A 24,693-nucleotide genomic window follows, 5' to 3' on the forward strand; every position below is an offset into this window, starting at 1 on the left:
GTTCCTCAGAGGAAGAATGGGATGCAGATGTAAGTAAGTAAGTAAGTAAATAACAGAAGCAGTGACCACTTAGAACTCTTACTGTGCAGCTTTGATTAGTCAATTAATTTATTAAAACTTGTACAGCAAAGGAATCTTTAATCAGGGAGCAACCTTACTGGAAACCTGCTTCAACCGGCGTCAATCCACCTTGCAAACCTGCACATCATCTTCTGAGTCAGACTTGATGCTTTACATGCAATTGTGTGTCTACCATATATGCATGGGCATGTTTGTGTGGGTGAATGATTGTACAAGGGTTCATTTTAGAAGGGAAACTGAATACAGGCCTCCTCAAATGCTGTCACTTTGGCAACAACCATGCATCTATGAACTCAGGTAATCATCCCTTTTCTTTAATTCAGGCTTTGGGACCCTGGATGCAGTTGGACTACAACACCCATCATCCCCAGATGAAGGCCATGGTGGCTAGGGTGATGGGAGTTGTGGTCCAACCACATCTGGCAATCCAAGGTTGAGAACTCCTGCTAATCATTTCTCCACAAGAGGTGTGGCTAACCACTACAGAACGATGGTTGGTTCTCAGCATAATGAATGGGCGTGTGGCTATCCAAACCTCAGGTCTTGGGACAGGTTAAAAGAGATAGTGGAGGCAGCTGGAGAGATGGCTGGTTCTACATTTTTTCTTCACTCTTATCTTAGTAAGTATTGATGTTTCTGGTTTTCTGATATGGTTCTAGTTGCTGGCTTATATCCTCTGTGGGGGGAATGGAGAGGCTACCTTTTAAAAACTTTTTTAAGTGTGATTCCTAAATAGGAACCTGTTTGGAGGAACCTGTTTGGAGGAACCTTTAGAACATAGGAAGCTGCCTTATATTTAGTGTTCTTCCTTCAAGGAGCCCAGAATGGTAACCATGCATATGCATGGTTATGTTTATTCCCACAACATGAGATGGTTTAGGCTGAGAAATGAGTAACTGTCCCAGAGTTGCCCACTGAGGTCCACAGCTGAATGGGGATTAGAACTTGGGTCTCCCTAGTCCAACACATTGTATAACGCATATATCTTGATTATTTGGCAAAGCACCAAGGAAGCTACTACTCCAGTTACAGTGCAGAGTTTAGTTGTTGCAGCTATTTAAGTAACATGCATGGAGATCACTGTAGAGTCTAAACTAAATAGGCTTATGAGTGAAATATATTTGGGATAGGAAAGACCTATCCTATCTATCAGCTACATAATGACTAGGTAGGAGAAAGAGATGTCTCCATCTTCCCTCTAGGAAGAAAGGAAGGAGAGGAGAGCTGGTCTTGTAGTAGCAAGCATAACTTTAGCTAAGCAGGGTCTGCCCTGGTTGCATATGAATGGGAGGCTAGAAGTGTGAGCATTGTAAGATATCCCCCTCAGGGGATGGAACTGCCTCTCTGGGAAGAGCAGAAGGTTTCAAGTCCCCTCCCTGGCAGCATCTCCAAGATAGGGCTGAGAGGGATTCCTGTCTGCAACCTTGGACAAGCTACTGCTAGTCTGTGCAGACAACACTGAGCTAGATGGACCAATGGTCTGACTCGGTATATGGCAGCTTCCTATGTTCCTAAGGAAGATGACTGACTCACTACAAGAAGTACCTGAGAAGTCAAAGCAGGGGTCATAGAGCAGATGCAAGCAAGGACAGGTAAGGAGACCCTCACTAGCTACCTCTACTCCCAATGCCCTTAGTGGTCATTAGGAGAGTCTGTGCATACAGTCGATGCACTGGAACTCCATCTCCAACACACACTAACCACTACACCAGGTTGAGTCCCCTATATCTTGTATCCAATCAGACCCTTAGTCCATCTAACTAAGTATTGTCTACACTGACGGGCAGTGGCACTCCAGGGTTTCAGGCATGGGTCTTCCCCAGTCCTGTTGAGAGATGTTTCCAGGCATTGAACCTGGGCCCTTCTGCATGCAAAGAAGGTGCTTTTCCACTGGGCTACAGCTGATCCCATTTGTGTACCACCTTTTTAAAAAAAAAAAAAGCCTTGTAGTAATTCACAACACACACAAAATTCACAACACACATAAAACTGACTTAAAGAGTAACAACTTAGCAAAGCACCAAAAGAAGCTACCCGCTCCAGTTACAGAGCAGAGTGCAGAGTTTAGTTGTTGCAGTTATTTAAAGAACATGCATGGAGATCATTGTACAATCTAAACTAAATAGATGTATTTGTGAAGTACCTCTGGGATAGGAAAGGCCCATCCTATCTATCAGCTACATAATGAATAGGTAGGGAGTGAGAGAGAGATGTTTTGATCCTCTCTAGGAGGAAAGGAAGAGGACTGACAGGAAGTACCCGAGGAGTCAAAGCAGCGGGGTCACAGAGGCAGAGCCACCATTGGGCAAACAGGTTCAATGAACCCGGGCCACCACCAATTGGGGGCCACAAACGTGGCCCCAAACACGCCCTCCGTGCCTGACATCATTTTGGTCCCAAACAGGGCCACGCGGCCCCTGTTTGGAGCCAAAATTGGCCTGTGCTGCTTTGGCAGTGTGGGCTGAAGTGACTCTCCCTGCCTTAAAGGTAGGGAGAGCCGCTCCTGGTCTCGCTGCCAACGCAGCAGGGCCAATCGATCTCCCTCCCAAATGGGGCCGTGTGGCCTCGTTTAGGAGAGAGATTGGCCCATGCTGCATTGGCATCACGGGCCAATCTCCCTTCCAAATGGGGCCACGCAGCCCCATTTGGGAGGGAGACCACATCCCCCGCGTCTGATGTCAGACACGGGGGTGTGGCTAGCCGGCCACCTGCGTCTGATGTCAGATGCGGGGGCGGGACCAGGGAGCTGCAACGGCCGCTGCCACCAGCCTCCCTACGCTGCTGAGGAGTAGAGGTAAAGCAGGGACAGGTAAGGAGACCCTCACGAACTAGCTCCCTCTACTCCCAATGCCCCAAGTGGTCATTAGGAGAGTCGGTGCAAAAGGTCGATGCACTGGAACTCCATCTCCAACAGAGAAAGCGAGATAATATATCTGAAAAGAGAGAATATATCTGCTAGGGGGAAACAAGAGTTGTTCCTCATCTGTATACGTTTCCTATTTATTTATTTAATCAGATTTGTACACCGCTCCAAACTTTCATCTCTGGGCAGTTAACAATAACATAAAAACACGTTTAAAACCGACACAAAAACTCAAAACAGTTTAGATAATTTAAAAACAAACACAGATTAAAACCTAAACACTGAAAAAGCTGAGAAAGTTTGGATGAAGAGGTGGGTTCTCAAATGCTTTTTGAAAATGGCCAGAGATGGGGAGGATCGTATTTCAGTAGAGAGCCTGTTCCACAATCTCAGGGCAGCAACCGAACAGGCCCACCCCTGGGTGGCCACCAGCCGAGCTGGCGGCAACTGGAGATGGGCCTCTCCAGTCATCCTCAGTGGGCGGTGGGGCTCATAATGAAGAAGACTTTCTCTTTAAATATCCAAGGCCCAAACTGTTTAGGACTCTATAGGTTATAACCAGCACTTTGTATTTAGCCTGGAAACCTATTGGCAGCCTGTGTCGCTCTATCAGCAAAGGAGTGATGTGGTCTCTCTGAGATGACCCAGAGACCAACCTGGCTGCTGCATTCTGCACCAACTGGAGTTTCCGGACTACGTACAAAGGCAGCCCCACATAGGGCGCATTGCAGACGTCAAGTCCGGAGATGACCAGCATATGTACCGCTGTTCTGAGGTCATTCATCTCCTATCATACTTAACTCTTTCTGAGAAACCTGTTTCTCGGCTGACCTTCCCACTGTCAGATGCTGCTTCTAGTAGAAGTGTCTCTCCCAAAGAGGTGTGTCTCTTCCAGTGTCTCTCCAAAAGAGGTGGACTAACCTTAGTCTCCTAAGGTTTCGTTGTGGTTTCTAATAATCCTCGTGGCCTATTGACACGATCCTAGATCTACAAAGCAAGAGAACATACTTGGGATCTCTTAACAGTGAAGCACGAGATGGGTCTTGTGCAGTGCTCTTACTTGAAAACCCAGTCAGTTCCTTGCTCATTCAAATAAAGGCCTCTCTGCTAGGATGCTTGCAAAGAATCCATGACTGGTCTTGTGGTACCAAGCATGACTTGTCTCCTTAGCTAAGCAGGGTCCACCCTGGTTGCATATGAATGGGAGACTTGATGTTTGAGCACTATAACATATTCCCCTCAGGGGATGGAGCTGCTCTGAGAAGAGCAGAAGGTTCCAAATTCCCTTCCTGGCTTCTCCAAGATAGGGCTGAGAGAGAGATTCCTGCCTGCAACCTTGGAGAAGCCGCTGCCAGTCTGTGAAGACAATACTGAGCTAGATAGACCAGTGGTCTGACTCAGTATATGGCAGCTTCCTATGTAGCCAGTCCTCCACCTGTAGAGTACTGTCTTACTCCCTGCACACCCGTGCTCTACAACATGTGTTGCTTTATACAGCATAGCCACATGGTCTTCTTAACAGGCTGCCAAGTTAAATCTAGGGCTGTCATTAGTGGGGAGGCTTATGGGACACAGGCTCCCAAGGAAAGGCTCAGTCAGAGCCTGGAATCTCATCAGGGAACTCCCTCCACATGACCTCTTCCAAAAAGGACGACCAGCCGTAGCGGCACCTGCATAGGGCCTGGGAGGGAGCTCCAGGCCTCGCCTTGCTCTTGGCTGCTTCTATTTTCATAGGTGCTCTATTAGAAGACACTTCTTTTTAAAATGTAATTATTCTGGGGATGGGTGGGGGTGATTGAGTCTAACTATCAAAAGGGGTGGTGGGCTCTGCATCTTTCAAGGAGAGGAGAGCTGGTCTTGGGGTAGCAAGCAAGCATGACTCGTCCCCTTAGCTAAGCATGGTCTGCCCTCCTGGGAAACATACCAGCGGGGTTTTGAACCAGCCACCTCTGGCTTGCTAGTCAAGTAATTTCCCTGCTATGCCATTAGAGGGCTCCCTTGAGAAGCTACGATGTCCCTGCTCTAAAAATCTGTTGCTGTTGAGCGCCGGCTGGGGGAGAATGGGTGAAGTCGGTCCTTGAACATAAGCTATCTGCTTGAAAATCTTGTCTCTTCAGACTGCTCCTGCTGTCCTCATGGGGAAAGAGAAGACCCATATCAACATCGTGGTGATTGGCCATGTGGATTCTGGGAAATCCACAACCACAGGGCATCTCATCTACAAGTGCGGAGGCATTGACAAGAGAACCATCGAGAAATTTGAGAAGGAAGCCGCTGAGGTGGGTGGTAACGACGATCCCCTTGGAAAGGCTAAGCTGAGTGGTGGTGGTGGAGATAACGGCAAGTCAAGGAACGTTGGTGTGCTTCTAGGACAGAGCTGCAGAACTTTGGCCCTGCAACTCCCATAATTCCTGTGATGTGGATGGGGCTCATTCCTGGGTCTGCTTAACCAATCAGTCAGACAAAAGGATTGGGAATTATGAATTGAGGTCTTATTGCTTCTGCAGATAGCAAGAGGTAATCACTAGGCTCATGCTCTCAAACCGACAGTTTGGTTACAGGTGCACCTTCCATTTATACAAACAATCTAAATGGTGGTGACACCCTAGACACAGTATGGTGGTCCAAGTATCTAGTACTACTACCGATGCCTGATTCATTGTTCATCGGGTGATTACTCCTTATTTGGTTAGATCCTGTTTTCTAGCCTAGGAACCTTAGCTGTGTTAACAAGTTTCATGGATACAATTTAGCTAGAGAGAGATAATGACGTTAATCAAGAGAGGCAGTGATGTCCCTGAGTTTGGGCTAGGTTAGAATGAGGTCTTCTCATTAAGTTAGAATGAGGTCTTCTAGGCAAAAATTGAGTTTCTTTGGTTTTCTAAACACACCACCTGGCTGTTGGCCTCTGTGGCTGGGGGTTATGTGAGGCGTAGTCCAACAGCTGCAAGGCCAGAATGGTGCAGCTCAGGACCCCCAAATTTGCTATAGGGACCTGCCTTCCACCGGTTCAGACCCTTGGTCCATCTAGCTCAGTATTGTCTATGCCAGGGCTGCACAACTTTGGTCCTCCAGCAATTGGACTACAACTCCCATCATCCTTGACTATTGCCTACTATGGCTGGGATGATGAGAGCTGTAGTCCAAAAATGGCTAGGGGCGGGGGGACAATATTGTGCAGCCCTGGTTTGCACTGACTGGCAGGAATCTTTCCCAGCCCTACCTGGAGATGTCAGAGATAAGATCTGGTCCCTTCTGCATGCAAAGCAGATGCTCTGCCAATGAGAGATGGCCCCATCCGCACCACTGCAGAGAGAAACTATTATATGATTGATGCTTCCCAAGATGAAAACAAAGATTACAGGCTAATACTTTGCCCTGGGAGTCCCTTACATAGAAGAATATCAGATTTGGTCCCTTCACCCTTGGCTTGATAGAGCACATGCCTTGGATAGAGAAGGTCCTAAAGGCTTGTGAAGAACTTCCCTTGATGGCCAATGTCCCTCCTGTTCTGGGGGCACTTTGGATAGTTGGTTAACAGCTTGATAGTTAATAGTGTTTAACGTTTTAATACTTCAAACTTTTTATCAGCCGTGGAGCCAGCCGAATGGCGGCCTGGGTCTGGCCCTGCTTGGTGGCCCCCTCCAGATACGCCCGTGCACATGATGTCATGTGCAAAGGAGGCGTGGCCCAGGCTGCCAAGAGCCCGAACGAGCTCTCAGCTTGTCATTTCAGGCAGCAATGGCTGCCCAATAGGATGTTTTACCCTTTCTCTCCCTCTCTGGAGGGAGAGAAAGGGCAAGATGTCCTATCAGGCAGCCGACGAAGCCTGAAATAACCGATGGAGAGTTCACCCAGGCTCTCGGCAGCCTGGGCGTGGGAGGGACGAGCTCACTCTGGGCTCCTCCTCCTTTTCATTGGCGGCCCAGGTTCTATGAACCCGTTGGCACAATGAAGGCTACGCCCCTGCTTTTTATTTGTTGTTTGTGTTGTGGTGTTAACTGCCCAGGGACTTGAGTTTTAGGTGGTATACAAATGTGTTAAATAAATAAATAAATAAATAAATAGGCCTACCATGTCCTGGTAGGCAGTACAGCCCAGGCAAAAACATGGTTCCCTTTCCCCTTAACTCCTGCTTCTGTGCCCCTGATAGCAGCCAGTTCCTACAGACCCAGGCAGAGGTAATTACCTAGGTAATTATTGGAGCCTGGACCTAAAGGCTGTTGGAGGGGCACCCACCCACATAGTATTTTTAACATGACCACACCATCTGTCCTGCCCAGCTTCAGCCCACAAGTTGTTCTTGGACTACAACTCCAAGAGACTTGCGTTTTGGGTGGTATACAAATAGGTTAACTAAATAAATAAAACTCCCGTCACACCTAGCTGCAGTGGGCAATAGTTGGGGACGATAAGAGTTCTTGTACAGCATCTGTAGGAGAGCTTAAGCTGGGCAGCTCCTGCTGGCCGTGAAGATTATTCCAACCCTTAATGGTTTGAAGTAGTTGAAAATAAAACCCCTGATGCTGCTGCATTTCCCCAGATCACTGTTGGGACTGAAGACAAGTTGCTTAAGATCCTAAATCCACTTCCGGGAGCTTCCTAGGCAATGCCTGCTAATGTGTTCAGACCAGAGGGTCTCAAACCTGGGTTCCCAACATGGGCATCTGGGAGTGGGGGCAGGAGGGGGCAGTTGGATTGAGCCAGTTCCCATTTAATTCAATGGGGCATACTCCCATGGAGGGGGGTATTTGCTCCTCCTCTACCCCCAGATAGAGTTGCCAATCCCCTGAAATTCCAGGTCTTAAGCATCTCACCCAGATTTCTTAGCCCACCCAGATTCCCCCAAATCCCAGCTTTCATTTAAACATAAAAATAAAAAAAGTTAAGCTCTAGCCCTTGTAGAAGCAGAGTTATGGAGCAAAAGGTGCAGTCACGATTCTGCTCAAAAATTATTTTCAAGCCAATTTGCAAACTAGGCACCGGAAAGCCGGAATATGGCAACCCTACCACCCAGAAAAAGTCCTGGGGTGCCCCTGTCCCCAAACTTTGAACTACAGCTCCCATCAGCCCCAGCCACAATGGCCAAAGAGGAGGATGGGAGCTGTAGTTCAACACCCCAAAGTTGTGAGATTCCCTGACTTACACTACGAACTTAAAAGCGAAGCGAGCTAGCAGGGCTGGTTGGCTTAGCTGTGTGTTGCCCCCTTGCAGATGGGGAAAGGCTCCTTCAAATATGCCTGGGTGCTGGACAAGCTGAAGGCAGAGAGGGAGCGAGGGATCACCATTGACATCTCCCTGTGGAAGTTTGAGACCTCCAAGTACTACATCACCATCATTGATGCTCCTGGCCACAGAGACTTCATCAAGAACATGATTACGGGGACCTCTCAGGTAAGGGCTCCTCTGGGCTTCAACTTCTGTGGCAGGGCACTGCCTCCCATTGTGAGGGTTCCCAGATATTGCTGGGCTAGCTAGAGATGCTGGAACTCCTGGGGCTTCTTGGAGGGAGACTAAACTAGATTACGGCTGGGGTGGTAGATGTGCCCTGAACAAATACGCTGCCATAGAAGGGTCGAGTTGAGTTCTGCCTTGCTGTTTTTAAAGACCTGTTGTTGCGGGAAACCCTCCAGAACCTTTGCCCTCCTGTCTGATTCAGTCACTTGTTTTCATCCTTCCATCCATATTTGATGGGGAGTGGGGCGTCTTACTGAACCAGAAATAATTAGACCAGGTTCCCACATTTGAACTCACTGCTTGACTGAGAAATTCAACATTGAGGGTGGTGCTCTAATTAATTATTTCATGATCACAAAAGGCAGAGTACAGGTCAAAAAATCTGACCAGCACTGGGCCCAGAGTTTATATAGATTAAAAACAGCAAGCAAATCAAAAAAACAAATCAAACAGACTCTTCAATACATGTCTTTGTCATTAAAATAGCTGTATTCATACAGTGCCAACTAGCCTTGGCAGAAGCTACTGTTGACTGCTTTACCCGCTTCTTATCAGTATTTTCTGATGCCAGCCATGTTACTTTCCGGCTGAGACCTGACTTTGTCTCATACCCTTGGCTACATTTTTATCAGTCGCTGGTCTTGGCCAAGGGCCTTACATTCTTCTTCTTCAGGCCTAGTGGCCTAGTGGCCTGAACCAAACTTAATTGGGAGCCTGGACTAAACTTTTCTATATCACTGTTTCCTAACCATGATAGCCAGCTAATGCACACTTATGTGCTGATTAAAATGGGAGATGTCTCACACTTATATAAAGTCAAGCAGGGCACAGCGGTGCTTCTTTGTAGGAACAGAGTCAGACCTCTGGTCCATCTAGCTCCGGGTTGTCTATACCAAGGATCCTCAATGTTGGACCCCCAGATGTTCTTGGACTTCAACTGCCATAATCCTCAGCCAAAGGCCACTGGGCCTGGTGATTATGGGAGTTGAAATCCAAAAACATCTGGGGGCCCAACGTTGAGGATCCTTGGTCTATACAACTCGCCAAAATTTCAGCAGGAGTCTTTGCCAGCCCCACCTGGAGATGCTGCCAGGGATTGAACCTGGGACCTCTTGAATGCAAAGCAGAGGCTCTACTGCTCAGCTCAGGCCCCATGTTCTCTCCCATGATGGAACTGAAGCAGGGCCGCCAAGAGTGGGTTTGGGTCCCGGTGAAAAGAACGTTTCGGGCCCCCGCCTGCTGCCGCCACAAGGCCGAACTGCTGATCTTTAAAATAATTCTAGCTACCATGTGCACAGGTGGGGAGAGTGTGAACCGAGCACCCCCCTGTGGCGGCAGCGGTGGGTGGAGCGGGAGTGGCCGCTGAGCCTGACCGTCGGGCCAACAGCCCTTGAGAACTGCGAGGCGTGCCCGCCTGTGCAGTTTGAATCGAGCATTGACACCCACCCACCGATGCTCAGCTCACCCCCACACACACACACCCCGGCCGCACACGGGGTGGCTGGAATTATTTTAAAGATTGGTGGTTTGGCCTGGCAGTGGCAGGGCAAGCATGGGGTGGGGGCAGGAAGCAAGACAAAAACATATGCAAAATAGTTGGGCCCCAGGCCCCCTTCCAGACCACCATGCCCCAGGAAATTGTACCAGCTTCCCCCACCTTCCACCCCTTCATCAGTCCCGAACTCAAGCTGGTATATAGGAGGTGATGCCCTGCACCACTTAGCCGCCTAACTGGGCAAAGAGGCACCTTTTAAAAAGTGGCGATTCTCTTTATTTAACAAGAACAATAAATAAATTTAGCCGGGGGAGAGCAACTGGCCCTATCCATCCTCAGCACAGCATCCCTCCAGTAGCTGTTGCTGGTGTCTCTCTTCTGTTTCTTTTTAGATTGTGAGCCCCTTGAGGACAGAGAGCCATCTTATTTGTTTGTTGTTTCTCTATGTAAACCGCTTTGGAATCTTTTGTTGAAAAGCGGCATATAAATATTTGTTGCTGTTGTTGTTAGCTGTGGCAAGGTGGCTGCCTCGTGCCCTGAAATTGGCACAGTTGGTACTCCTGAGACCTTGGCTGGTTGTCGGAGTAGATAAGATGGGGCATCACATAGGAGGCTACCTTATACAGAGTCAGACCTTGGCTCCCTCTAACTCGGTATGGTCTGCTCAGATTAGCAGCAGCGTTCCAAAGTATTGGGCAGGATTCTCATCCAGCCTCCCTGGGGACTTCCCAGATGGCACCTTGAAATTGCTTCACTACATCTAGGTTATCTGGGTTTGGTCACCCTCCACCCTGCTCTTCTCGACTCCTATGTGGATCTTATCTTGATGTTTCAAGCTTAACATGTTGTATGTGCCTCGTGAAATAGTAGCTGGCTTTCTGAGGTTTTGAGAACAGTTTCCAGGCTTTCTGGGATTACTCATAAGTAAATGATTTGGTTCAGTGGGCTTCCTCCTAGGTAAGAGCGCATAGGCTTGCAGCTGTAGAAGTGTGGCTTGTTTTTAGAGGGGGGTGGCTGTCAATCACCAATTTTTATTTATATATTTTATATTATTTATTTTATTTATTGCATGAGTCCACTGCCTTTGTGAAAATCCACCCAGAGCAGGAGTGGGGGTGGAGGTGTGGGAAAGCTGTCGGTCACTTGCCCCCACCTCCTCTTCTCGCTCAAGGAAATGCCCTGTGTGCAGATCCGGGGGTGGGGCCTGCTTCCTTCCCCCCCCCCCCACCTCCAAGTCTCAGCGAGGGAGGAAGTGGTGCGAAATCCATGGCTTCACAACGTTGGGGCTAGCTGTCGGATTTTACCCCACTTCCTCCCACGTGCAGTCTGGAAACCTGGAGATGCTACCAGGGATTGAACCTGGGAGCTTCTGCAAGCAAAGTGGGTGCTCTGCCCCAGCCAGAGTTATGGCCCCGCTCCGCTGACCGACACCCAGCTTCTTTCAGAACTTCTCCTTTGTCCCTCCCCAGGCTGACTGTGCAGTGTTGATTGTGGCAGCCGGCACGGGGGAATTTGAAGCGGGCATCTCCAAGAACGGGCAGACCCGTGAACACGCCCTGCTGGCCTACACTCTGGGGGTGAAGCAGCTCATTATCGGGGTGAACAAGATGGACTCCACAGAGCCCCCCTACAGCAGCAAGCGCTACGAGGAGATCACCAAGGAAGTGAGCGCCTACATCAAGAAGATCGGCTACAACCCAGCCTCTGTGGCCTTCGTGCCCATCTCCGGGTGGCATGGAGACAACATGCTGGAAGCCAGTGCCAAAGTAAGGAGCTTGCGCGGCCTGACCTGTGCCTCCATTCTTGGTGCAGCCTTCATCGAGTGGCCGTGCCCCCCGAAATTCCAGGTCTCACCCAGATTTTAAGCACTCAGATTGCTTAGCCCACTCAGATTTGCCCAGATTTTAGCTTTCTTTCTCTCTCTCTTTTTTTTAAGCTAAGCTCTGGCCCATGTAGAAGCGGAGTTTTGGAGCAACACATGCAGTTACTATTCTGCTCAAAAATTATTTTCAAGCCAATTTACATAGTATGCTGATTTAGGCACCCAGATTTGGAAAGCCGGAATATGGCAACCTTAAGCCTCCATCAGTAGTCTAGATCAGGGCTCCACAACCTCAGCCCTCTGCCGGTTGGACTACAACTCGCAGCATCCCCAGCTGCTGGCCCTTGTTGATGGGGACGATGGCCCGGCAGCTAGAGGGCTAAAGTTGTAGAGCCATAGGAAGCCACCATATACTGAGTCAGACCCAGGGGCGTAGCCACCATTGGGCCAACGGGTTCAAAGAACCCGGGCCGCGCCTCGCGGCCCCGAAACCCACCCACCCCCACCCGCGTCTGATGTCAGACATGGGGTTGCTGGTTTAGCTCCTGAGCAGGGATCGCAGGGCCCCTTCAGTAGCTAAACTAAGAGTTCGCGGCGCAGCCAGGAATGGCTCTCTGTGAATGCAGTGCCAGCCTTAGTTTAGCTCCCAAAGGCTCCGTTCGGGAGCCAGACCACACCGCCCTGCCCCCCGGCGTCTGACGTCAGACGCAGGGGCCAGGGTCAATGGGGCCGCCGCCACCACACACAGGCCACCAGCGGTCAGGCTCTGTGCCTGGTCAGACCTTTGTTCCATCTAGCTCAATATTGTCTACACAAACCGGCAGTGTCTGTGTAGGCAATACTGAGCTTGACAACTCCAAGACTGCAGGCAGGAGTGTGTCTCAGCCCTATCTGGAGATGCTCCCAGGGAGGGAACCTGGGACCTTTAAAGGAGAGCTGGTCTTGCGGTAGCAAGCATGACTTGTCCCCATAGCTAAGCAGGGTCTGCCCTGGTTACATATGAATGGGAGACTAGATGTGTGAGCCCTGGAAGAGATTTCCCTCAGGGGTATGGAGCCGCTCTGGGAAGAGCGTCCAGGTTCCAAGTTCATCTCTACATCTCCAAGATAGGGCTGAGAGAGACTACTCCCTGCAACCTTGGAGAAGCTGCTGCCAATCTATGAAGACAATACTGAGCTAGATGGACCTATGGTCTGACTCAGTATATGGCAGCTTCCTGTGTTCCTATGCATGCAGGTCCTCTTCTCAGAGCAGCACCATCCCCTAAGGGGAATATCTTGCAGTGCTGACATATGTAGTCTCCCATCCAAATACAAGCCAGGACTGACCCTGCTTAGCAAAGGGAACAATCCATGCTTTCTACCACAAGGGCAGCTCTTCTCCCTGCACTAGATTAATGCCTCCGACACACGTGCCACTCAGGGGTGGTTAAGGTTGATGCTAGCATAGTGTAGCAGAGAAAGGCCTTCCCAGAACGTGTGCTCAGATGGGTATGAGACTGGGGAGGCGGGTTGACGAGCAAATTTTATTTATTTATTTTATTTATTTATGGTTAAATTTATATACCTCCTTTCATCAAAACAATCCCAAGGCAGTTCACAGCAAAAATCAAAACAAGGCTATAAAAATGACACGATTAAAATGTAAGCTAAAAATGCAAAAACAAATCTAATTAAAAATTTAAAACACAAGCATAAATACTGTACAAAATACAAAGAGCAGCAGCAGAGATCATCATATAAAAGCCTGGGTAGAAAGCCCATGTGCATTAATCTGGTGCCCTCTCAGAACAGGCCTCAAAGCAGTGCAGCACCTTGTGAAATACACCTTGCTGGTCTTTCTCCACTGAGACTGTATGCCAAATGTGTTCATCTGTCTCCGGTGCCGCCCAAAGCAGCTCGCAAAACTCATAAAACCGTCCTGTCAGATCTGCACTCTTAAAATTCATCTTATTTATTTATTATTTCTCTATGTAAACCGCCCTGAACCATTTTTGGAAGGGCGGTATAGAAATCGAATAAATAAATAAAATATAGCCGTGTAAGGAAGAACGCCGCTGGGGCTGACATTGGGAACTCTAAAATCCTGACCGTGAACAGAACAGCTCTCCCACGTATGGGGAATACTTGCTTCCTCTGAATGTGGAGGAAGCAAGCAGTAGAAAGAGGAACTCGGAGGTGATGTGGGAGCAGGCTGGTAATTGGGGGTGTGGGGGGAGCTTATGACACACGGAGGCCCTAAGCTATGTTGCACTTAAAAGGCCTCATAGCATTACAAAAGGTCGTCTCTCAAAAAGGCCAGTATGGAAAATAGAAATGGAAGAGAGCCGGTCTTGCAGTAGCAAGTATGAATTTTCCCCTCTGCTAGGCAGGGTTAATCTTGGTTTACATTTGGATGGGTGGCTACATGTGAGCTCTATTTTCTGTAAGTTATTCCCATAAGGGATGGGGCCGTAGCCCAATGGCAGAGCATCAGCTCTGCATGCAGGAGGTCCCAGGTTCAGACATAGGAACGTAGGAAGCTGCCATATACTGAGTCAGACCCTTAATCCATCTAGCTCAGTATTGACTACCCAGGCTGGCAGCGGCTTCTCCAAGGTTGCAGGCAGGAATCTCCCTCAGCCCTCTCTTGGAGATGCTGCCAGGGAGGGAACTTGGAACCTAGATGCTCTTTCCAGAGTGGCTCCATCCCCTAAGAAGGGGAATCTCTTCCAGTGCTCACACTTCTAGTCTCCCATTCATCTGCAACCAGGGCAGACCCTGCTTAGCTAAGGGGACAAGTCATGCTGGCTACCACAAGACCAGCTCTCCTCTCAGATTCAACCTGAATGGGATCTAAAATTAACTAAAGGGAATTTCTTACAGTCCCTGACACCACTCCCAGGTGAGGCTGGGAGACACTCCGTCCTGAAACCTTGAAGCTGCAGCTAGTCGGTGTGGACAATACTGAGCTAGATGGACCAAGGGACTGACCCTAAGGCAGCTTTCCATGTAAATAATAAAGCTTTATTTTTAGTTGGCAAAGGTGCCAACTCACTGGGTAGCAGCTGTGAAAAAGGCTAGTGCCATGCAAGGGATCACTAGGAAGGGGACTGAAAATAGAACTGCTAACATTATAGTGCCGTTATACGAAACATTGGTGCGGCCACATTTAGCCCACTAGGTGGATTGACACTGTATCTGGCTCTGGTCACTGTATCTTAAGAAGGACATTGTTGAATTGGAAAAGATGCAGAAGAGGGCAACCAAGATGATCAGGGGCCTGAAGCACCTTCCTTATGAGGCTAACCCCATTTGGGGCTTTTTAGTTTGGAAAAGAGGCAACTACAGGGAGAAATGATAGCAGTGTATAAGATTGTGTGTGGAGTAGAGAGAACGGACAGAGTAATTTAATAACTAGAGCCAGGGGTCATCCCAGGAAACTGATGGCCGGGAAATTTAGGACCGACAAGAAGTACTTTTTCACACCGTGCATAATTCATCTATAAAATTCTCTGCCCCCGGATGTGGTGATGGACACCAGTTTGGGTGGCTTGAAAAGCCGCAACGGGCGCATGCGTGCACTCAACTTCCCTTTTTGTCGGGCAACAACAGGGGCAGGGGTGGCAGGGAGGAACACTGCTGCCCCAAGAACTTTGCTAAAAAGTCGAGCACCGGAGGGTGGAAAGCGGCAGGAGGGGTAAATACTAACCCCCCCTGCAGGACTGGCCCCAATTCTGACCATTTCAGAGGCCTCTACCATGGCCCCAGACCGGTCTGGTGCACACCCCTATGTGGGACTAGGAGATTTTATCACTGATATTATACCTGCAGCCAGGGGCAGAGCTACTCTTGCTTGGGGGGTTCAAAGAACCCGGGCCGCTGTGCTCGGGGGCCATGCCTGGTGCCCCAGCCACACCCCCTGTGTCTGCTATTGTGTCCACACTCCCTCCACCTGATGTCAAATGGGACCATGCGCAAGTAAACTTTGGCCGGCGCTGAGCTTGCAGCGTGGCTGGAAGCACCTGTCCCTGCTTGCGTAAGCAGAGACATGCGTTCCTGGCCAGGCTGGGATCCCAGTGCTGGCTGAAGCTTTAAAAAAATGGAGTCAGGCGGCAGGGGCCAGCAGCAGGCAGGAGAGAGGCCACCTCTCTTGCTCCTCTCTTGCTCCTCTCTTGCTCTCGTGGTGGAGCAAGGTTCTTGCTCCACCACGGTCTCAGGCAATGGCTGCTCTGGGAAATCGCTCACTTACAAACTGCAGTATCTCTGCTATTTCTTGGTTCTCCAAGACGACGGTTAACGATCAAAATGCGAGTGGATGCCATCTTCAGAGTCCTCTCTGCCCTGTCCTCAGATGCCATGGTTCAAAGGCTGGAAAATAACGCGGAAGGAAGGGAATGCCACCGGAACGACCCTGATGGAGGCTCTAGATTCGATCGTTCCTCCCTCCCGCCCGGTTGACAAACCTCTCCGCCTGCCTCTACAGGACGTCTACAAAATTGGGGGTGAGTTGAGTGGGGAGAAATGACCGGCAGGGACTGCTTGTTACGGGATGCACGTTGTGCATTGCGAATCCTACACCACTTGCAATGGTAGCTCCTGAGCAAGCAACCCTGGCCGTTTTCCGGATTACTCCCTGCAACAGGTTCTCAACGTGTCCGCAAAGTGCCCCTCCAAATTGCCCATGTTTTGACATCCCGGTCGCTGCACTGTCAGCAGGGTGCCATGCTGTCCATATTTCCGATGCATTGTTTTGAATTTTGTTGATGCATTTCAGCCCTAGAACATGGTAACTGTGTTGCAGGAAAGTAGCTGTATTTTTCCATATTTAGGAGGCTTGTTCTGTAGTTTGTGCATGGCAACGTAGTGTATATTGTGGAGAGTGGAGCAAGCGGGCGGGAGGGGGACAAGTTGGGGCGGAGGGGAGCCACGGAATGGGTGTGTGTGTTTATGTACAGCCTCTGGAAAGAGCCCCAACTCCTGCCTGCCTCCCTCTTCCCCAATCCGCACATTCAGAGAGGGGGCCAGAAAAGCAGCCTCTCTTCTTAGAGGTCTCTTAGATGGGCTTGGCGGTGGAGAGGAGAGCTGGTCTTGTGGTAGCAAGCATGACTTGTCCCCTTAGCTAAGCAGGGTCTGCCCTGGTTGCATATGGATGGGAGACTAGAAGTGTGAGCACTGTCAGATCTTCCCCTTAGGAGATGGAGCTGCTCTGGGAAGAGAATCTAGGCTCCAAGTTCCCTCCCTGGCAGCATCTTCAAGATAGGGCTGAGAGAGATTCCTGCCTGCAGGAAGAGCCCCTGGTGGCGCAGTGGTAAAACTGCCGCCCTGTAACCAGAAGGTTACAAGTTCGATCCTGACCAGGGGCTCAAGGTTGACTCAGCCTTCCATCCTTCCGAGGTCGGTAACATGAGTACCCAGAATGTTGGGGGCCAATATGCTAAATCATTGTAAACCGCTTAGAGAGCTCCGGCTATAGAGCGGTATATAAATGTAAGTGCTATTGCTATTGCAACCTTGGAGAAGCCGCTGCCAGTCTGTGAAGACAATGCTGAGCTAGATGGACCAAGGGTCTGACTCAGTATATGGCAGCTTCCTATGTTCCTATGGAGAGGGTGTGTGTGTGTGTGTATATACACACACGCGCACGCACTGGGTCTTGTGGCAAAGAACAAGAAGACGGGGGACCCTGAGCACACCCTCCGAAGGTCGGGTGAGCTCCCAGCAGGCTGCTCTCCCTCGCAGTCCCAGCCTGGCTTTTGCACAGCACAGCGGTGGCACCTCCTCTTCCACTGTTGCTTCCTTTTGCGTTCTGCTTTTAGGGCCACTTAAGAGGAAGCCTATTGAACTGAATCACTTACTTCTGTGCAATCTCATTTGCTTACTGCAAGGAAGCCCAGTGTAACTCATTCACCGGCAAGCCTGCAGACTGTGCTCGGTGCCCTGTGGTGTGGAGGTCTCCTTCCACAGTTCAAGGATTTGTCGATATCGAAAGCCCCTCTCCGTCGATGAATTTTTTTGTTTGCTCGGGTTCTTGCACAGTCCTTTCCGTTTCCTTAATCTAGAGGCAATCAAGGGATTGCAGTTTGTGCCATGGTGCTCTCCCTAGTGGCGGTTTTGCACAAAAGCAACCAGAGAAAGATTTTTAAAAACACCTTCCCCACGTCATTCCCACTCTGCAATCCCTTTGGCCTGTAATGGAGGAGGTGGGGGCAGTGAACATGATTTCGGTGGAATATGGACAGCTCCTGCCCAGAAACCCACTGCAGTGGTGGGCAATTTGAACAGCCACAACCCTCTCACAATGCATTGAGAAACGCATCATAGGAAGCTGCCATATACCGAGTCAGACCATTGGTCTATCTAGCTCAGTATTGTCTACACAGACTGGCAGCGGCTTCTCCAAGGTGTCTTCTTCTCCCCATGCACCAAGAAATGCTGTGCTCGTCTTGTGGTAGCAAGCATGACTTGTCCCTTTGCTAAGCGGGATCCACCCTGGTTTGCATTTGAATGAGAGACTTGATGTGTGAGCACTGTAAGATATTCCGCTCGGGGGATGGAGCCGCTCTGGCAAGAGCATCTCGGTTCCAAGTTCCCTCCCTGGCAGCATCTCCAAAATAGGGCTGAGAGAGATTCCTGCCTACAACCTTTATTTATTTTTTATCAAATTTATACACCGCCCCAAACTTTCATCTCTGGGTGGTTAACAATAGCATAAAAACAGTGAAAACATATACAAAAAACTTTAAAACAATTTAAAAATAAACCAGAGATTAAGACCCCCCAAATTGTTAGGGAGCTGAGAAAGCTTGGGCAACAAAAAGATGGGTTTTCAGGTGTCTTTTGAAAATTGCCAGAGATGGGGAGGAGAAGCTTGGAGAAGCTGCTGCCAGTCTGTGTAGACAATACTGAGCTAGATAGACCAAGAATCTTTTGTAAACCGCCTTGGGGTTATCTTTTTAACGAAAGGTGGTATATAAATGCAAAAATAAATAAAAGAATCTGACTTGGTATACGGCAGCTTCCTATGTAATACTGTTGCACTTTGCAACACTCTAAGCGGTGCAAATCTCATAATCTGGAGAATGCCCTGGAGATGACCATACACTCTGAAACGGGGCTGCAGAACGAGGGCCCTCCTGCACCTGCTATTGGCCCCCAGGGGCATCCTTAAAGCCTATGTGGGTCCTGGGGCAAAACAGTCAGTGCAGAGAGCCGCTTACAGTTTTAATGGCAGCAGTGGCAGGAGCTGGGGCCGGGGGGCTGCCCTTCGTGTCTTGCCAGAAAGACAACCCATTTGGCCACAGGGGATGATGGGAGCTGTAGTCCAAGAAACAGCTGGGGGGCTGAAGTTGTGCAGCTCTGCCCTGAGAGGGTAACTTACAACAGGGGTGATGCGACCCTTGGGCCTCCCTCATTGGCCCCTTCTGAACACCAGCCTCTGGTGGTGTAGCCACAGCACTTTCTGTTGCAGGTTTTAATTTTTACCCCCCAGATGAATTAGCAGAGCACTCAAGAAGCAACCCACTCCAATTAGCGTAGAATGCAGAGTTTAGTTGTTGCAGCTATTTAGAGAGGACACACGGAGATTCTTGCAGAACTAAATATTAAGTATTGGTGAAGTACATTTTGGATAGGAAAGACCTAATCCTAATCTAAAGAACTGCATAATGAATAGGTAAGGAGGGAGAAGGAGAGATGTTTCCATCTGCTCTCTAAGAGGAAAGAAAGGGAATCTGACTCTGCACAGGAAGTGCAGAATAGTAAGATCAGGGGTCACAGAGACAGTAGAACAGTTAGAGAGACCCTTACTCACTCTTTCTACTCCCCATGCCCCTAGTGGTCACTGGGAAAGCTGGTGCAAAAGGTTGATGCACTGGAACTCCAACACTTTCAACAAATTAATGGAACAGTCTTCAGGGTGTTCGGGACCCTCTTAGCCTTGATGCAGGGTTCTCAGACGTGAGTGCCCTGACTATGTTGGACTACAACTCCCAGCTTCTCCTTTATGGGAGGAGAGCTGGTCTTTGCTAAGAACTGTCCCCCCTGCTCTGCCTTTAGATGAGTGATTGCACATGGGTGCTGTAAGATGTTCCCCTTAGGGGGTGGGGCCCATAGCTTAGTGGGAGACCACCTGCTTCTCACGCAGAAGGTCTCAGGTTCCCTCCCTGGCAGCATCTCCAGATAGGACAAGATTTAAAAAAAAAAAAAAAAACAGGACAAGATTTTTTTATTGAACCAACAAACTACCAAAGCACAACTATATACAAAGTGGTTGTTTGTACATGATATATCTACAAAGATTTACACACAAGGATTTGGAAACCCACAAGGTTATGAAGTATATGCAGGTAGTCCCGTAACTTGGGGGTGGGGGATTTCAAGGCACATCAGGTAATTGGCGGGGTGGGGGGGTTACGTCCAACGTCCATTTCCACAATTTGTCCCATTGCTGTTTAGAAGAGATACTCTTGTCTTTTTGCACATAACCATACAAACTTTTCCAGAAGAGATTTACTGTCTCATCTGCGTGAACCTCTTGGTCGTGTCTTCCCTCCCTATTCCTAGGCAGGAGCAGATAGGGCTGGGAAAGACTCCTGCCTGCGACCTTGGAGAAGCTACTGCCAGTTGGTGTGTAGACAGTGTTGAGCTAGCTGGCGGCTTCCCAGGTAACTCTGCTGCTCCTGCTGCCTCTCCCATTCCCTCCAGGTATTGGCACAGTCCCAGTGGGCAGGGTAGAAACGGGTTTCATGAAGGCCGGCATGGTGGTCACCTTTGCTCCCAGCAACGTCACCACAGAAGTGAAGTCGGTGGAGATGCACCACGAGGCCCTGGCAGAAGCATTGCCTGGTGACAACGTTGGCTTCAATGTGAAGAACGTGTCGGTGAAAGACATCCGCCGGGGGAACGTGGCTGGGGACAGCAAGAACGACCCTCCCATGGAGGCCAGCAGCTTCACTGCCCAGGTGAGTGGGGGAGATGTAGGACAGGGCCTTGGCTTGGGCCCAGCCAGAACTGTCCAGAGTCAAAGGTTGTGTGCGTCTGCCAAGCAACCCTAGTCAACGACCTGCACTAAATGTCAACTTCACTTCTAAAGGACTTGCAGCTTTGAGTGCAGAGGCCCTCTGGCTGCTGTTGAACTACCACTCCCATCATCCTCAGTCACAATCTATTGTGGCTGGGGATGATGGGAGTTATAGTTCAATAACAGCTGGAGGGCCAAGTTTGCCCACCTCTGTCCTAGTAGCCAAATCAGAGCTGTACAACTTCAGTCTTCTTGCAGTTGTGGGACTAAAACTCCCATCACATAGGAAGCTGCCATATACTGAGTCAGACCATCAGTCCATCTAGCTCAGTATTGTCTACACAGATTGGCAGCGGCTTCTCCATTGCAGGCAGGAGTTGCTCTCAGCCCTATCTGGAGATGCTGCCAGGGAGGGAACATAGGAAGCTGCCATATACCGAGTCTGACCCTTGGTCTATCTAGCTCAGTATTGTCTTCACAGACTGGCAGCGGCTTCTCCAAGGTTGCAGGCAGGAGTCTCTCTCAGTCCTATCTCGGAGATGCTGCCAGGGAGGGAACTTGGAACCTTCTGCTCTTCCCAGAGCTGCGGCTCCATTCCCTGAGGGGAATATCTTATAGTGCTCACACTTCTAGTCTCCCATTCATCTGCAACCAGGGTGGACCCTGCTTAGCTAAGGAGACAAGTCATGCTTGCTCCCACCAGACCAGTTCTCCTCTCAGATTCAACCTGAGCAGGATCTAAAATTAACTGAGCGGGCATCAAAAAACTTGTGAGCGTGTGCACACCGTAGAGGGGACACTGCTGTCTGTCCTGTCTCTTTCTTCTTCTTTCTCTTCCCCTCAGAGCAAGATGGTTCCTGGTCACTCTGTGGTGACCATAAATACTAATGCAAGAAGTGTTGCCATGGGAAATGTGTTTATGAGAGGCAGTATGCAAATTCTTGATCCAAAAGCCTTGTAATTCCACTGCTGGCCCTGGAAGCCCTCTACTTGTGTTGAAGGGTGGGGCATGAGCATCTTGGCCTAACTGTCCGACTCTGCATGCAGGTTATTGTCCTAAACCATCCTGGGAAAATCCAAGCCGGCTATTCCCCAGTGCTGGACTGTCACACAGCCCACATCTCTTGCAAGTTTGCTGAGCTGAGGGAGAAGATTGACCGCCGGTCTGGCAAGAAGCTGGAAGACCATCCCAAAGAACTGAAGTCTGGAGATGCTGCCATTGTCCAGATGATCCCTGGGAAACCCATGTGTGTGGAGAGCTTCTCGGCCTATCCTCCACTTGGTAAGGGCTCTCCTTTCTGGCAGGCAGAGGGCTCTGTGGATTTGAAGACTTCTTCTGGGACTACTGTACTGCACAATTAAAACTCTGGATTACTTCTCCATCTTGGCTGAAGGACACAATTCTCATTACTATCCCTGTAGGGTTCAAAATTGACTCTGTTCCCTGTTGAGCAGAACAGTGGCTACTCCTCCGCTTGGTAGTGCTTGCCTCTTGAACTAAAAGGTTGTTGGGAATTCTCTCTGGTAAGAGATACCCTTCTAATATAGCAGAGTGCACAGAGGCACAACACAGTGGAGTCTGCCCAGGCATGCGTGTATGCTGAGAGTAAAATAACTTGGAGCCAGTTCATAGTTTCAAATCAGTATAAGGAGTCTTTATTGGTAAACTCCATTCTAGATAGTAAAGTGGAGAAATAGGATCTCTAATCTATCTATCCAGCTGGATGCAGATGGATGCATCTCTGCACACATGGTGCATGGAGAGAGGAGTGTGCAGGTTGCAAGGGAGAGGGAAGGGAAGAGGAAGAAGTAGGAAGTGGCTGGAAGGAAGTCCCTAAGAACAGCAATCTACATATCAAGGGATAGTGTCAGAGCAGTAGAGAAGGGATGACCAATGTCTTGACCTCTCTAGCCCTCTGACTCACTAGTCTGTCCCCCTCTGTCATTGAGACATGAGACAGAACAAAGTCCTTAACTTCCAACAAAGGTTTCCTAAAACTTGCCCTCTGTCCCTTTTTTTAAGATAAGCATGAAGGAGCTAGCAAATTTAAACTTGGGAGAAGGGCCAGTCTTGCAGTAGTGAGCATGAATTGTCCCCTCCACTGAGGGTCTGCATCAATTTGCATTTGGATGGGAGACTATGTGAGAACTGCCTGCTGTAAGATAGTCCCCTTCACAGATGGGGCCATAATTCAAGTGGGAGAGCATCTTGCCTGCAGAAGACCTTGGGTTCAGTTCCTAGCAGCATCTCTAGGCTGGGCAAGATTCCCAGCTAAAGCCTTGGAGAGCTGCTGCCAGCCCGTGTAGACAGTACTGAGTTAGATGAACCAATAGTTTGACTCAGTAGACGGCAGCTTCGTATGTAACTTATTCCCCCATCTTTCCAGTATGATGAATCTCCAAGCTTGCAATTCACAAACAAACCAGCAAACCAACGAAAGTCTAAACAAATTTGCTGGGTGTCTAAATAAACAGAGCTCAAAGCAAACTTCTAGGGCAGGAATGCTACAAATTTAAATACCTGTGTACACACTCTCCTAGAGGCCTATACTGGAAGGTGAGCATCCAGGTTCTTTTGCTCAAAACCTGGAGCTTTGTGGTCTGCTGCTATTTAACGTGGAGGTTCTGCTTAGTTTGGCTTAGCAGAGTACTGAGGTTCGGCTGGACAAAAGCCAGATTTGTGTGCTCCAGAGAAATGCATTGACGAAAGTCCCTTCCTTCTCCGGCAGGTCGCTTTGCTGTCCGTGACATGAGGCAGACGGTGGCCGTGGGAGTGATCAAGGCCGTTGACAAAAAAGCCAGTGTGGCTGCCAAGGTGACCAAGTCGGCAGTGAAAGCCAGCAAGAAGTAAAAGCTGCCAGCTTTTAAAGGCAACCGGCATGAAAAGCTGCAGAATCGCTTCCCGGATCCATCCAACATGAAAGTAGCAACTTCAGACTCCTCCAGCTAGGCAAGCTGGGGGAGAGGACTGGTCTCGGTTCAAATTTCTCCTTGCTTCAGTGTGGTCACTTCTGAACAGTATTTCTCACGGTGCTGAATAAAGTTTGCAAAAAGAGGCCATTTGCATTCAGCTTGTGTCGTTAAGCGTTTCTACAATGGCCCTAACTGCAGGGGCTAGTAAATACTTGGCTAACAGTGTTCAATAGCAGTTTTATAGATGAGCAGTTGGCAACCCTGGCAGGGCGTGATTCAGACCACAAGATTTGTGCCGGTTAAAGTGTTGTAAAGTGTGATGGTACAAGGCAGCGGCTTGAAACTGTGAGTACAGCGTTTCTCAATGCACCGTGACAGGGTTTTGGCCAACACAGCAGCGGGTTTCCCGGGCAGGGGGTGTCCATATTCCACCTGAACTGCATTCACTGCCCCTCCTCTTTCTTCATTTCGGGCCAATAGGGTCATGAAGGGGGTGGGGAACACTTTAAAAAATAATTCTCAGTGCCTTTGCACCAAGCCGCCAGCAGGGGCCCAGTGAGAATTTATTGGCAGCATTTCACCTTTGCACAAGCGATCCAACAAAGCAAACACCCCAGGCTACAGGGGTTTACTGAATGAGCCAGCCAATCCACAGCGCTCAAAAAAGGAGGAAACATGGATGTGTCAGAAAAATACATCTTCTGAAAAACAAAAGCAAATGTGTTCGAAATCAGAAGTCAAAAGCAAATGAGAATTGTGTTGCACCTTTGTGCAAGAACTTGAGTGTTGGGGTGGAAGATCCTTTCATGAATGGGATGGAAAGGGCTGTAAAAATGAACAAATAGTTTCACCCCAATTTGAACCCACCACACTACAATGCATAAATGAAGGGGCAAGCCTCCTACAACGGAAAAATACAGCTACTTTCCTGCACTGTATATAAAGCGTTAGGGCTACAACGCATAAAAAAACTCTGAAACAAGGCATTGGAAATATGAACAGCACCCTGCTGACAGCACAGTGACCGTGATGTCAGAACACGGACAATATGGATGGGCACTT

At 49.2% G+C, this 24,693-nt stretch overlaps 1 protein-coding gene across 2 annotated transcripts; it reads left to right on the plus strand.

Annotated features, from left to right (window-relative positions):
* Positions 1-574: 574 nt before the first annotated feature.
* On the plus strand, positions 575-23,776 carry LOC128333380 (elongation factor 1-alpha 1-like). Of its 2 annotated transcripts, none has more exons than XM_053268841.1 (8): positions 575-701; positions 5,062-5,223; positions 8,159-8,338; positions 11,366-11,662; positions 16,051-16,201; positions 20,403-20,659; positions 21,766-22,000; positions 23,448-23,776. In XM_053268841.1, the coding sequence occupies exons 2-8, from the start codon at positions 5,080-5,082 to the stop codon at positions 23,567-23,569; spliced, it is 1,386 nt and encodes a 461-aa protein (XP_053124816.1). In that variant the 5' UTR covers positions 575-701; positions 5,062-5,079; the 3' UTR covers positions 23,570-23,776. The 2 variants fall into 2 exon arrangements, with proteins under 2 accessions (XP_053124816.1, XP_053124818.1); XM_053268843.1 differs by lacking the exon at positions 575-701 and adding an exon at positions 1,657-1,673.
* The last annotated feature ends 917 nt before the right edge of the window (positions 23,777-24,693 follow it).

The sequence above is a fragment of the Hemicordylus capensis genome, chromosome 7 (assembly GCF_027244095.1).
Source record: "Hemicordylus capensis ecotype Gifberg chromosome 7, rHemCap1.1.pri, whole genome shotgun sequence".
Taxonomy (NCBI): domain Eukaryota; kingdom Metazoa; phylum Chordata; class Lepidosauria; order Squamata; family Cordylidae; genus Hemicordylus; species Hemicordylus capensis.

Excerpts from the sequence above, each read along its gene's own strand:
- LOC128333380 (XM_053268841.1), top strand. The coding sequence starts at position 5,080 with ATGGGGAAAGAGAAGACCCATATCAACATCGTGGTGATTGGCCATGTG. Across the intron at positions 16,202-20,402 it reads GGACGTCTACAAAATTGGGG|GTATTGGCACAGTCCCAGTG; the intron begins GTGAGTTGAGTG and ends CATTCCCTCCAG. Across the intron at positions 22,001-23,447 it reads CTCGGCCTATCCTCCACTTG|GTCGCTTTGCTGTCCGTGAC; the intron begins GTAAGGGCTCTC and ends CTTCTCCGGCAG.